At 43.4% G+C, this 13,341-nt stretch overlaps 1 protein-coding gene across 3 annotated transcripts in view; it reads right to left on the minus strand.

Moving 5' to 3' along the window:
• HEG1 (heart development protein with EGF like domains 1) overlaps positions 1-13,341 on the minus strand; it is a 54,864-nt gene continuing 41,523 nt past the window's right edge. For 2 of the 3 annotated variants that reach the window (XM_050339744.1, XM_050339743.1), the window contains exons 19-23: positions 11,292-11,334; positions 11,153-11,190; positions 10,542-10,629; positions 8,880-9,054; positions 1-7,299 (exon numbers count right to left, since the gene is read on the minus strand). In XM_050339744.1, coding sequence (XP_050195701.1) covers positions 7,150-7,299; positions 8,880-9,054; positions 10,542-10,629; positions 11,153-11,190; positions 11,292-11,334 — 494 coding nt within the window. In that variant the 3' untranslated portion in view covers positions 1-7,149. The remainder of the gene's footprint in view (positions 7,300-8,879; positions 9,055-10,541; positions 10,630-11,152; positions 11,191-11,291; positions 11,335-13,341) is intronic. The other variant, XM_050339745.1, reaches the window with a different exon arrangement.

Here is a 13,341-nt window from a genome sequence, read left to right on the forward strand (position 1 = left end):
TAATATTCATTGTTTTATTGTATCCTTTTATATTACTGACTAGAACGCCAGATTTAATAATATTGGATGCAGGTATAAAAATAATCCAATCCTTAAAAATTATATTTTGCTACTACAGTACTGTATAATTAGTGGAGGCTGAAAATATGATACAACTTTAAATAATACTGGTTTGGAAAACATCCTCAGAACTCCAGCGACTTGGAAGCAAACATTCAGAGATAAAAAAGGAAGGAAATGGAGCAATGTCAAGAACATAAAGCAGGTTTACATTCAGAAGAACAAACAAATGCTGAAAATTTACCTTTTGAAACAGAGGTCACAAAAGGTGAGCTTTACTACTGCAATTCTGGAAGCTGCTCCAACAAACCATTATGCTTTTACACAATCAGCTTGACCTCCTACTAGGAGAAAGTCCTGTATAATTTAACAGGGTTTAAAGCAAACAACTGAGTTTAACAGAATTACCTTTAAAACTAGTAAGTATTTATTCTGTTGTTTTGGTTTGGGGTTTTTTTTATAGTAAGCCCATCCTAGCAGATTTTACTGGAGACCTTTTATGTCAGATGAATTCTGTGGCACTGTACAAGAGAAGTGATCAGTGATAAGTGTTTACTGTATTCCACAGGACTTTTCCATATAGGATTTTGCAGACCTGGGGGCTGCCTGCTGCAGTCATTAAGCCAAGCAAGCCTCCCATCCCTTCTAGCATTTTACCAGAATAATGACTTAGCATTTACATACCACTTTTGAGGAACATCAGGCCCCCTCTCTAGGTGTTCCCTCAACAAGGATATTATGGACATGCAACACAGACTAGACACAGAAGAGGTGTCATCCCACATATGACCTCACAGTACTGGTGCCACATTTCTGTAAATTAAGTGTATTCCTTTTTTTTTATTTATTTCTTATCCCTTCATGAGTATCTCTCCTGCTTTTGAATTTCAGCAATTCAAGGGAATAAACAATTAGATACACATTAAAAAGGTCACAAACTCTTACGAGCACATAGCACATACCCTTTCTGAAACTAGGAGATCTTGCTTCATTTCTTAAAGGGACAAGTAAGAGTGAACTGAAGAGTAGCTGTTATGTGTGGCTGCAGGAAACATCTCTACATCCCTAGAAGATCTTACATGATAAGGAACAGGTTGGCTGACCAGTAAAACAAATACACAGAATTCACATCCACTCTCTTCTTGGGAAGGTGTTTCAGATCTTGAACCTGTTTTGTTCAATTTCACATAATACAGGTCTTGCTACAGTAATAAGCATACTTAGAACAAACAAACAAACAAACAAAAAACAACAAAACAAAACAGATACAACATGGAAAGGCAGCAACAGTATTACAGAAATAGGCACCCAGGTGACTTTGGTGGTAGAATAATTCAGGCCTAAAAAAAAACTTCAATACAGTCCATGGGAGAGTTACCCTATCATTATAATGGATGCTGGATTATATCCTTTGTGTGTAAAGAAGAAAAAACATTAGTCAGCAGAGGAAGAGCATTTAACTAAAATGCATCTGTTCCTGTTAATTTAAGGAAGAAAACTGAAGATTGAAGATTACTATGGGGGAATTAAAAGTTGAGCTGGATTTGGAATGGATATGGCCATTGACCAGCATCAGAGACAAGTCTCAGGAATGCACTTGGTGTATCTGCAGCATTGTTCAAACTCACTCTATGGCTCACTCAGGGCCCAGCAAAAAACCTTTACAAGTATTGGCACAAACAGTTTCGCAATGACAAACACCTCTCTCTAACTGTAATTTATTGCTACTTTTAAAATCCTTTTACTATCACTCCATTTGAAGGCAGATACTGATTCACAAGGGTTGACTCAGTCTGTGACTATGACAGTGGGACTTACAAGAAGCACTGTAATAGCAGTGAGATTCATTGCTGCTGTGAAACCTAATGCTTTAAATGTGGAGGTAAAAGGGCATCTACCTGTCCTGGTTTTCCCACATATAGCCCCAATTCAGTGCTGTAAAGTTTAAACAGTATGAAGAGAGACTCTGATTTTCCCAGTGCAGCTGGGAGGGCCGGGCAGGGCACAGCAGCGGTGCATGGCAAGGGCACAGGAAGGCTGTGTGTTAGAACTGCCTTTCGAATGATCCCTCAAATATGCATTTTGCTGATCTGTTCACTGCAACTGCCTCTCCTTTGCTGACTGTCAGTGGTATTTCTATGGGTGAGGGGCTTCTGTCAGTACAACTGGCAGAGCACCATAGCAGCAAATACATGCCTGTCACAACTTTTCCTGTCAAGCAACAGAATTAGCATTTTTCCCAAAATTAATTAAAAATACACCCCCACAACTGCCCATGGGCCTTTGCTGACTGCTCCCTTAGCTTTCCACAGCAGACAGGAGCAATAGCAGATTTATGTGCAGTGTTGGTGTAGTTTTTCTTCCTTTCCCCTCATCTGGCTGAACCACTTGCATACTCCTTTCAAAAAACATGCCACTTCTCTCTCATCCTCTTGGACAGTGGAGAGCGACTCCCCTTGGCAAACCTCCCAGTGTGCTCAAAATTTGCAGTTTGGGGTAGCTAGAAGTAATCTAAATAGTCTGAGAAATAAGCTGCATTTATTTAGACATCCTAAGGGGAGTTAGGTAGTGAACAGAGAAGGACCCACATTTGAAAGTGGGCTTGAGGGCACATAGACAGCTTTCTTATACTCAGCAGGAGCAACAAGCCCTACTCCACTGCCAGAGTTTACGGCAGACAGGCACAGAGGATCCCAGTGGCAGCTTTACACAGGGGCAAGCTGCACTGGAACAGGCCACATCCCTGCGGTGGCTGGGTGAGTCCACACTGCTGGGGTGTGTCAGTAAACAACTGCAGTAAAATAACCACCATAAACTGTGACAAAACACAGGGCCCTGCACCCACCCCTTCTGTCCCAGCGTAGCTGGGAGTGGGTGGCACTTGGCTGAAGACAAAAGCACCAGAGCCCAGGTTGCAGCTGGGCTGGTAGAGACCCAGAGGCTGAATCACCCCAGGCTGCATCTGTCATCTTCACAAAAACTTCCTGGATCACTTTGTGGGAAAGCACCTGCACTCATCTGGGTCCTGACTCCTCCTGCCTAAACCCTCCCTTGCCTGCTGAGTAGGACCTCGTAAGACACCCAGAGAAGGTGTGGTAGATCAGAAGAGACCCTTTCCCTCCTCCTGCAGACTATGAATTGGCTCTGTGATTCCTTTCTTAACAAAGCTAAACAGAATGTCAGGCTGAAATGGTTAACTCCTCATAAGAAATGCCCCAATGTTTACCTTCTATGGCAGAGAGAAAATTTCAGTGCAATAACATTCTCTACTTTGGGACCAAGTTTTGTAGTCCTCACTCAGAAATTCCTGCTGCATTTATTGAGACCCCTTCTCCCCAACTGCAGCTTTAAGAAGAATTTGAAAATCATTAAGAAATTAATTACTTACAAACTTTTGTATGCTCTCACTTGGATATAGTCCTATCTCAATTCCACTCAAATCCCTTGCAATTTACAATGTGCTGTGAGATACAGAACAGGAGTTTTGTTCAGAGAGTCCATGTTACTCTTTGAATAGAAGGACTGATCTGCAACTGTAAGTTGGTATTTCCTACTTTGAACTTGACACACAGGAGTGCATCACCCTGTCTTTGAACTAAGCAAGCAATTAAACATCCTTTCCTATTAGCATGTGCCTAAATGCTTCCCAATCTGAGGAAATGCTGGCACGTGGTTAAATCGTAGGATTCCCATCCTTGCTGGGACACACTTCCTTTTTGACAAGCTGCTTTAGTAAATAGGGACAAAGTCCAGTGCTTATCTATATGCTTTGGATTTAGGTTTAGCATCAATCCCAGCTTCCCCTTTTCTTTTGTAACAAAGACAAAACCCTCCTCCATACCATAGGAGAGGCAGTCCTTTCTGTCCTGGGCACTCTCAAAAACAGAGACAACTCACCCACATAGAAATGACCCTGCCAATCTCCTCTTTGAAGGATCCCACAGCTCAGCAGAGTCACGTCTTTAGTTCTCATCAGCCAATGGATCTTATGCAACTAAAAGATCAGCTGCTCAAGAAAGGGAGAAGAACATAATTCATGGACTGGAAACACTGATAAATGTGGCAGGGAACACCTAGTTCCTGTGCTTTACCTGTTACATTATTTTGGATACTGTAATTAAAGCTTTCCTCAAATATAGCTCCTTAAGCAGCTATACTTTCCATAAGCATCCATTCCCTTCCTTCCTACATCTCATAAGCTGTGTACTACCAGTTGCAAGGCTGATTATGGATCAGACAGGCATGAAGTTGCATGTATTGTCACCATAAGTTCATGTTAGTGCAAAGGATACTGCCCTAGGCAGCTCTGCTTTTCTGAAAGCCCACGCTGCTGTTTCTACACAGTAGATAAGAGGCACTAAAAGACTTCATTTGTGTACTATAGCTGGTGCACCAAACTGTGTCTTCTCAAGGACATCTGTGGTGCCTTTACTGTCCTGCAGTTTTGAGAAAACAAAAGCAATTGTGAGCAGGGACCAGCAACCTCTCAGCCAACACAATTAATAACTGCCTGGTGCTATCTCCTCTTCCTCTGGGTACCTGGAACTCACTTTTGATAAGGAACACAACATTCTTTGAAGTGCTGGGAAAGGATCTGGGAACTCACACCATCTGTAGGATGCAAGTACCTGCTCCCTGACAGAGGGTTCCTCATCACCCCAGGTTTGCCTCCAGTGAGTGACCACACAACCCATGAACATCTGAACTGCTGCTCTTATTGGGGGTTAGGTACTTTGGGGGACACATTCCATGATCCTTAGTGCTTCAGTGAGCTGAGCTACCTTAGAAACTTAATTGTGGGCACTCTGTCTTTTAAAGAATGGTGGGGGAGAAGGGAATATCATCTTAAACACGCACTACAGAGATGGTGGGTTAATGGCTAAGGAATTGTGCAATTTGTTATCCTCACACAAGCAGCCACCCTGAATTAAAAGCACAGTTACATTCAAGATAAGGATCTGCATTTGGACCCTGTATCTGCACAGGGTTTGGATCACTCAGATTAACAGTGCAGTAAAGATAAGCGGTAAATACACTTCATTATATTTCCTGCATGTGGGTCGGGGCAATCCCAAGCACAGATACAGGCTGACAGAATGGATTGAAAGCAGCCCTGAGGAGAAGGGCTTGGGGTGTTGGCTGATGAGAAACTCAGTGTGACCCAGCAACGTGTGCTCACAGCCCAGAAGTTGTGTCCTGGGCTGGATCAAAAGCAGTGTGGGCAGCAGCTCAAGAGAGGTGATTCTCTCCCTCTACTCTGCTCTGGTGAGACCCCACCCGGAGTGCTCCTTTCAGCTCTGAGGTGTTGAAACACAAGAAGGAGCAAGTCCAGAGGGAGCCACGAAGATGCTCAGAGGGCTGAAGCCCCTCTCCTATGAAGATAGTCTTGAGAGAATTGGGGCTGTTCAGTCTGGACAAGAGAAAGCTTTGGAGAGAGACGGAAAGATTCCAGAGTAACCTTCCAGTACCTAAAGGAGGCCTACAGAAAAGTTAGAGAGGGACTTTTCACAGGAAGTTGGTAGTGATAGGACAAGGGGCAATGATTTTAAATTGAAGAAGGTAGACTTACATTGGACATAAAGAAGAAATTCTTCACTGTGAGAGTGGTGAGGCACTGCAACAGCTTGGCCAGAGAAGTTACCCCATCCCTGCAAGTGTTCAAGGCCAGCCTGTATGGGGCTTTGAGCAACCTGGTCCTTTCCAACCCAAACTATTCTAGGGTTCTATGATTAGTAAGATCTGTTTCAGTACACAGTTCAGGTCAGAATACAGCCCATGAGCTTTCAGTCTGATGTCTGGTGAGAAATGTAGTAACTTACATTCTTCAGGCTTTTGCTAATCTGACTTAACATACCTATGTGAGGAAACGTGCCTGGTCTGAGTCACTCGAAACTAGGATGGAAGAAAGAAAAACACTTCAACATAAGTGATCTCTGCTATGCTAGGAGTGCAAGCATCTTGTTTTTTCTCTGTCAAATGCAACTGACTGCAGTGAGCCTTATTTTCCAATGTCCTGAAAGCCTCCACAGCTCCTACAGAAGGCAAGGTGGACTGTGGAGGTTTGAAAATACAATGTTCCACCTTCAGTGCCCAGAATTCAGGGTCATCTGCCAGCCAAGGCTGCAGCATTATTGCTCTTTCACAGATTCCTCCTAAAGAGCATGCTGGATGCACAGCTCATCTTTTTCTTCCCTGTGAGCAATTATTCAATATTATATTGCTGTTTCTACAGGCATTTAAATCCCTGCAGGGACACAGAACCCCAAAGGATCCTACATGGAAGTGCCGTGATGGTGTGTAGTGGCATCACTTCTGAACAACATTGGTTGACAAAACAACAACATACTTGGACTCTTCCCTATATACAGAAGATTTTCAAAGCAGCACATAGGAACAACTGTGTGCTTTTTCAGTCAAAATTGCAGTGGGATGACTAACCTTCCCACACTCCTTGGAGACAATCAACCCATGAATTAAGCCAATATTGCCAGACACTGGGCTTCAGCGAGGACCCAGCCATCTGAAGAACTTCTACCAGTAAGAAGGCGAGGGCCAAAAGTCGAGCCAGCTTCCCTGTTGTGCACGAAGCAGATAGCAGTGCAGCAATGTAAAAGGGAGTGGACAAACTTGCCCTACCAAACACAATTGCACAGTGAATCTTTGCATGAAGGCTAAGAAGACAAGCACAGTCAACAGTGAACGAGATCTGTAAACAAAACACTCCCTAGTGGTATTCAATGCAGAGTGCTGAGCACAGTTCATCTGCCTGTACTGATCCATGCTTGCCGTGTAGCTTAAAGAGTGAAGATGCAGCACAGGACGAATATGGAGTACATGTGTTAGCTTCCATCTGGGTCTTTCAGGGATGCGCACCTTGAGCCATTCCCTCCTCTTCCTCCTCCTTCTCTCTGCTGCTCAGCAAGTGTAACCATCCCCCAGGGCAGCAATGCCTGGCATGAAGTTCAAAGTCCTTCCTGTTAAATGGGAAGAGTAAGATTGACGTGGCCTGAATTACCCAGGAGACAGATTGTACCTGGGGATCAAGGGCCACAAAACTGTGTCCACCTTCCACTCCCTCTCCAGTCTCTGCTAAAAATAGTCTCTTCTTCTGGTTTCATCACTAATGAAGGATGGATTGTATTGTCCAGGATAGATGCATGAATGTCGAGATCCCGGCAAACCAGTGTAGGGTGGATAAAGTCCATTTCTTTCCAGTTCAGGATTTCTCAGTCCAGTTGGCTGTATTAGCAAAAAAAAAAAAAAAAATTAAATGAAAAGGGTCTTATTCTCACACTCAAATTCTCCTTCAGGCACAGCCTTACCACCTTTCCCAGCAGTTATTTCAGTAGCTAGAAGGAACAACATGATTGCTAATGACCTCTATTACCTAGAATCATTGTTACTGTGGGAGTTACGTATTGCCTGAAGGGATTACTCTGATGAAATCTTAATCTCGACATCTGGCCAATGAACAGACTTGAAGTTTACCTGACTCCACCAAGTGCAGTTTAAGTACACAGTTAATTTTTAATCAGAAAGAATTCTACCGATGAGCTCAGGAATCGAAACTACTCTCACAAAAAGGATACTGTCCCAGAGCTATCCTTAAAGGAAACAATTCTAAAAAATCAAAGCTAGTCTTCTGCTCTGAGTATTACCTAGGAGCACTTCTCTCCCCATTAATGATAGGTACCTCCTCTCACAATACAGGCCCTCGAATTATATATCAAAGTGATCTGACTTTCTCTTCTTTTCTCTTCCTTTTCTCTTAATTAAGTTAATCTCCTGGAGGCACTTGGTTGAGGAACATTGATGTCTAAGACCAAGACTGTACAGTCCTTTCACCCAGTGAGTAACATCAAGCCACTTGGTTTGATCTGTTACAGAGCAGATCCATGCAAAGCCCTCATCACTTACTGCTTGCTAAAAAGTTCCCCTTTGTAGTTGTCAGCATAATAAGGGTCTCAAAAACAGTTTAGGAAATGCATTTTCATTTCCAAATATCTCATTCTTAGTGGAAGCACGACAGAGGATTATTTTCTTTCATGCTGCACAACCCAATAAACCTGCTTACTAGAAAACTTAAAATACAAGCCAGAAAAACAAGCAATGCCTTCTGTTCTCTGCTCTGGAAAGCAGGGAGTCCAGAATGTGTGATGTGGGTGAAATCCTGTGACCTTCCTCTCATGAGTAACCCACATACACTTTAAGTACAATATAGCTGTAGATAAGTGACAGATGATACACCAGCATCACAGCTCTGGATACAGACATTAGCAGATGGTACCAACCATGACAGCAAGTCTTATGTTCGTGTCTTTCTGTGCCCCTTTCTATTACCCCTTGTTCCCTCAGATCTGAAGGGATGCTCTTCTTCCACCCTGGAGAGGAATGGAATAGAAGAAAAGAGGGGTCCTCAGTGACCAGCATCTTCCCATTTTGGGGTGCAGTTCCCCAGACAGGGGTCTCCACCTTCCACATCATCAGGAGGGTAGACAGGAGAAAACTATCTACAGTGAACACCAGCAGTCTATCCAAAGCCCTTAACTGTCTTTCTCTCTCTAGGATTGGGCTCTTTGGGCATTCTAACAACATGTTCCTAGGCATTTCTCTATAATTCTTCCTAACGACACCTCTTTGTGGTATTCACCACAGATGACAGCTAGAGTCCATAGGACTTCTGATTCCTTGCTGTCTATGGAAGACATTTGCTTTGCCTTTTTATCTTGCAGGAAAGGGACCTGTACCTTCAAAAATAAAGGAATATCTCTTTCCTGTATCAGGCAGAAAGAGTTAATAATTAAGCTATGGATAGATACCGAATAATACACATCTGTCATCTGCAACAGGTTCTTGGTGCTTCCATTCTCCTGCATCTCGATGGTCTCTCTGCCCCACTCCTGTGCCCGGGGATTCTTCGGATATTCAGCATAAGGTGACATCTGGAAATCCCCACTCTTGAAAATCAGTTTACTTATGTCATTTTTATTCTTCCTGTTTATAAAAGAATGAGGGAAAGTGAAAACATAAAATTTATCCTGCTATTTTGTATGCACTTCTGACATGATCTCAGGAGAGATCACCACTTCACGTTATGAAACTTGATTGGGAACAAAAGTCACCTCAGAAGGACTATAGTCCAATTTTCTGCTCTGAAGCCAAGTCAGATATGAAATCAGACCATGATACTCAGGGCATTATCTAGTGGAATTTGAAATCTCCAAAGAAAGGGATGGCAATCTCTCTGAGTAACCTGTTCCACTGCCTTACTGTCCTCTTGGTGAAAGAACTTTTCCCTACATTCAGTTTGAACCTCTCCTGTTCCAGCTTTCACGCCTCGTCTCTTAAAAATGTGTGCGCTCATCTGAGTTGATGAAAAAACCCTCAATTTTCTTGAGGAAGAAAAATGTATGGGAGACCTCACGCTATTTAAAGTCTCCAAGTGATTAACTATAGCACTTCTAGGCACTATGTTAATTCCTAAGAAAGAAGACCTGCAAGGAGCCTGTCTGAATGACACCAAATACCCCTACGTGACTACCATGTTGTGTGAGTGGACTTTGGTGACACCTCCAGTTCAAAGCAGAGTACCCTCCAGGAAGCCACATAAGCTGCCAAAGGCAAGGACTCATGAGAAGGTCAGTCCATCCCTGCAGAGATCTGCACTCTGGGGTCTGAAATTGTACTGGCTGGAGCTTGCTGGTCCCCCTGGTTCAAAACACAGGGTAACAGGGGCACACAGTGTGCCAGTCAAACCACTGTCATGTCTACATTACCAATAAAACCAGCTGCCAACATTATCAGAGACCTTTGTAATCCTAGATGGCAGGGAGAGGGTGTTACTGCAAAGCATCCCTTTTCAGAATACATAAATCACGAAGCAGAGCTTCCTCAGCAAGCACATCTTGCCTCCAATCTGAAGCTGCCTGCTGGTACCAGAACTACATGTGTGTATGTGTGTGTGTGTGTCTGTGTCTGAGAGGGAGAGACACACACAGTAAGAGCACATGCAGGATTTGTCCACAAAGGAAAATGAACATAGCCTTAAATACACTCAAACAGCACTTGAAAAATGGTAAGTAACCTTCCCTTTCCTAAGCTTTTCCTTTCTTCTTAGGTTGCATTTTTGGAGACTGCTACCTGGCTTCAGAGCCTTAAAGCTCTGAGTGGGAAGGACTCCTTTGTCTCTCCATCCTTACAGGACAGGATTTCCAGGTGTATCTTTAAGAGACAAGCAGTTCAGTTGTTTTGCCTGGCTGCTGGAAAAAAAGAAGATACGCCCCAAATGAAAGCACAATGTGATACCTCGGTGTCATGGTTGGAACCCATGACACTCAGTATCTCTAATCAACCCACTTGCTTAGCTACCCTACGCTTTCACCTATGTTTTGGTCCTTCAGAGTTCACACGTGGAGCAGTAAGTGTGGTGTAATCCACTGAGAGGACACCGTGGATGATCCAGGCCTGGTGGTGGTACCTACCGGCAGCAGGTGACGATCAGTGCAATGCCCATGATAAGCAGAAGTCCCCCTCCTGCAGCCGCAATCACCACGGTGATGAGCTGATATGCTGCAGGCAGGATAGACAGAGACTCACTTAGGAACAGTGGTGTGGTTTTGAAACACTAATGTCAAAATATTCACAGTCCTCATGCATAGGGATTAGCTGTTTATTTGCCATCTTCCCTCCCTCTGCAACTTCGAGTGAAATAGAGGGTGTTGGGGATCTCCTCACGAAGGAAGAACAAGTTTTTGTTTCCCTAGGGGATGGATTCCCTTCACTGATAGATCAGAATAATTCCAATTATATTTCATGGATTCACCTCAGAATATCTTGCTTCAAGAGTGCCCACTATATGTGCTTTCATGACAGAGCATCCAGGGAAAGGAGATCTCCTTTCTTTAAGACATAGCATTAAGACAGCTTTGTTAAATAAGGTCAGCAAAATTAGTTTCAACAGAAAGTGAAGAAACAAAAAACACTGACAGAAGTGGTGTGTACCTACTGCATTTTAGACGTAGTCATTTGCAATTATTTATTTCAAATCTCCCATTTCTGACACCATGGAAAATAAACAAAATTTGTTACTCACGGTTTCCACAGTTGAATCCACCCAAGCCAAATGGGCAGCTGGGAATAGAAAACAATAGGGAGTTTCAGCGGCTTAGTTGTGCTGACAGGTACCAAAGCAAGGATGGTGGGGTAGGAGGAGAGCAGAACTGTCACCATACCTCACACAGGTCTCATTTTCCAGCTTATATCCATCTTCACAGGCTAAAAACAGAGAGAAGGGTCATGAGCACCACGTAGTGGTGCAGGGAGGCATTTCCCATCACTGCTTCCCACAGCAGCCCCACCCCAACCACCCTTGGGGCCCAGCAGCAGCACGGCTGCACAGCAGGAATGCGATGCACTTTGATGGGATGCAAAACACCGTGCACTTGGATTCACCTCCCCCTGGCTTTGACAGGACCACTGCAGGGCTTCTAGGCAGAGCCAGCCTGGAGCCTGGCACAGGGTGGGCAGCTGGTAATGTAATTCCCAGCAGAACTACTTCTTGCCCAAATGAAAACACACTGCACACTTGTGCTGCTTCCCACAAAACAGCAGTGTAAAAAAGTCTCCAATTGCCTCCAGCTTTTGTTTTGAAACCTCATTTTAACAGCGCTACTTTAGCATTGGTGCATGTTATTAATTACTTTTAAATGTTAGTATTGCAACAAAAAGTTGTGCAAACACAGTTATGGTAACCCAAAGTGGCATGATAATGTTTTTTCTTGAATCACTTTCTTTTCTGATCTTTCAAATTTGCAGTAAAATCAAATTTTGAGATATCATAATTTACTGTACAATAGAAATTAAATTTCTTAGGTCTCAATAACCCAGAAAACTGATACATGCAAAATGTTGATGAAAAATTGAAACAATCACTTCAAGATAAAATAAATTCTGTGCTTATGGACAGCTATCCCATCACCTGAATTATCTGAGGAAACTATACTACCCTTCTGATGAACAGGAAAGGGGATGATACATTAGACACAAAAATATAAGATTAAAATTAGTGATGAGATCACTGTTTTTCTCAGCAATAATGCCAACAGAGCTCTTGTAGAACTGCTGCCTGAGCTGAGGCAGGGAAGGTGGTCACTCAAACACCTGAGCAGGAGTGACACAGACAAAGTCGATTTGGGTAGAGGGACAACCCAGGGCCAGCACATGCAGCAGCCCTTGGGGGTCTGCAAGACATCACCCAGAGGTCTGGGAAACCCCTGCATCACACTCCACAAGGAACTGTTAAGTGAAAACAAAAGTGCTCATGGATTTTTTTCACCCTCAAACACTATGTGCTTAAAATGGGTGAGGCAGCAGCTCTCAAGCCCTGCTCCCTCTGCCTTGCTCTCTAACGTTGGGGATAACCCACAGCCAAAAGCTGTGGCACTCTGTAACATCAGCAAGCAGGGAGAAGAGGAGGCTTCCAGCAGAGGTCCCAGCTAAGCTGCAGCAAAGCCCTCACTCCCTCCTCTGCTGTTCCCAGCACATTGGATGCCTTTTCCCACTCAACAGCCAGCGACTGTATTGTCAAAAACCCAAAGTGCAGAAGGGGAGGAAAGGAGAAAAGACAGACAAATGTTGTCCATTAAAATGGGTTGGTAAAATCATCATAAACCAAGAGAGAGAACCAGCATTCTGGCTGGATTCAGAAGTTTATGGCTTTTCCAGCACTAATAACAAGTGATATTGATGCCAGCAGTGAGCAATGGGACTGTGACCTCCCCCTTGTAATACAGTCACAGAACTTTCCTAAATTTAATTCCAGTTTCAAATCAAGAAGTTCAATTGGAGCTACATTTTAGAGGAACAGCCAAGACTGATTTTAATATTTTCAGTGACAGACAATCAACCACAACCCTGGGTCAGATGCTCACAAAGTTAATTTCCCCAGTCATTATAAACCTTCACCTTCTTTCTGGTATGAATTATCTCAGTGTCAAATTCCAGACTTTGGATGTTTACTTACTAGATTGGAAAGGGTTATATGATCCCATTTCTTCTCCTCACCACCAAATCACTCCTTTACCTTTAATAAAGCCAAGGGTACTGAGATTTTGAGTCTCCCTAATTATTGCAGCTTTTCTCCAAACACTCACAGGTTCTCTTTGATCCTCTTGATTTCAGTTCCCAGAAATAGATGTGAGAAATCCAGGAATAACAAAATTTCCCATCTTCTGCCTGCCCATAATGCCTAAATGCACCCTGGCATCATATTATCCTTCGAAG

The sequence above is a fragment of the Myiozetetes cayanensis genome, unplaced genomic scaffold (genome assembly GCF_022539395.1).
Source record: "Myiozetetes cayanensis isolate MyiCay16 unplaced genomic scaffold, myiCay2020 scf9, whole genome shotgun sequence".
NCBI lineage: Eukaryota > Metazoa > Chordata > Aves > Passeriformes > Tyrannidae > Myiozetetes > Myiozetetes cayanensis.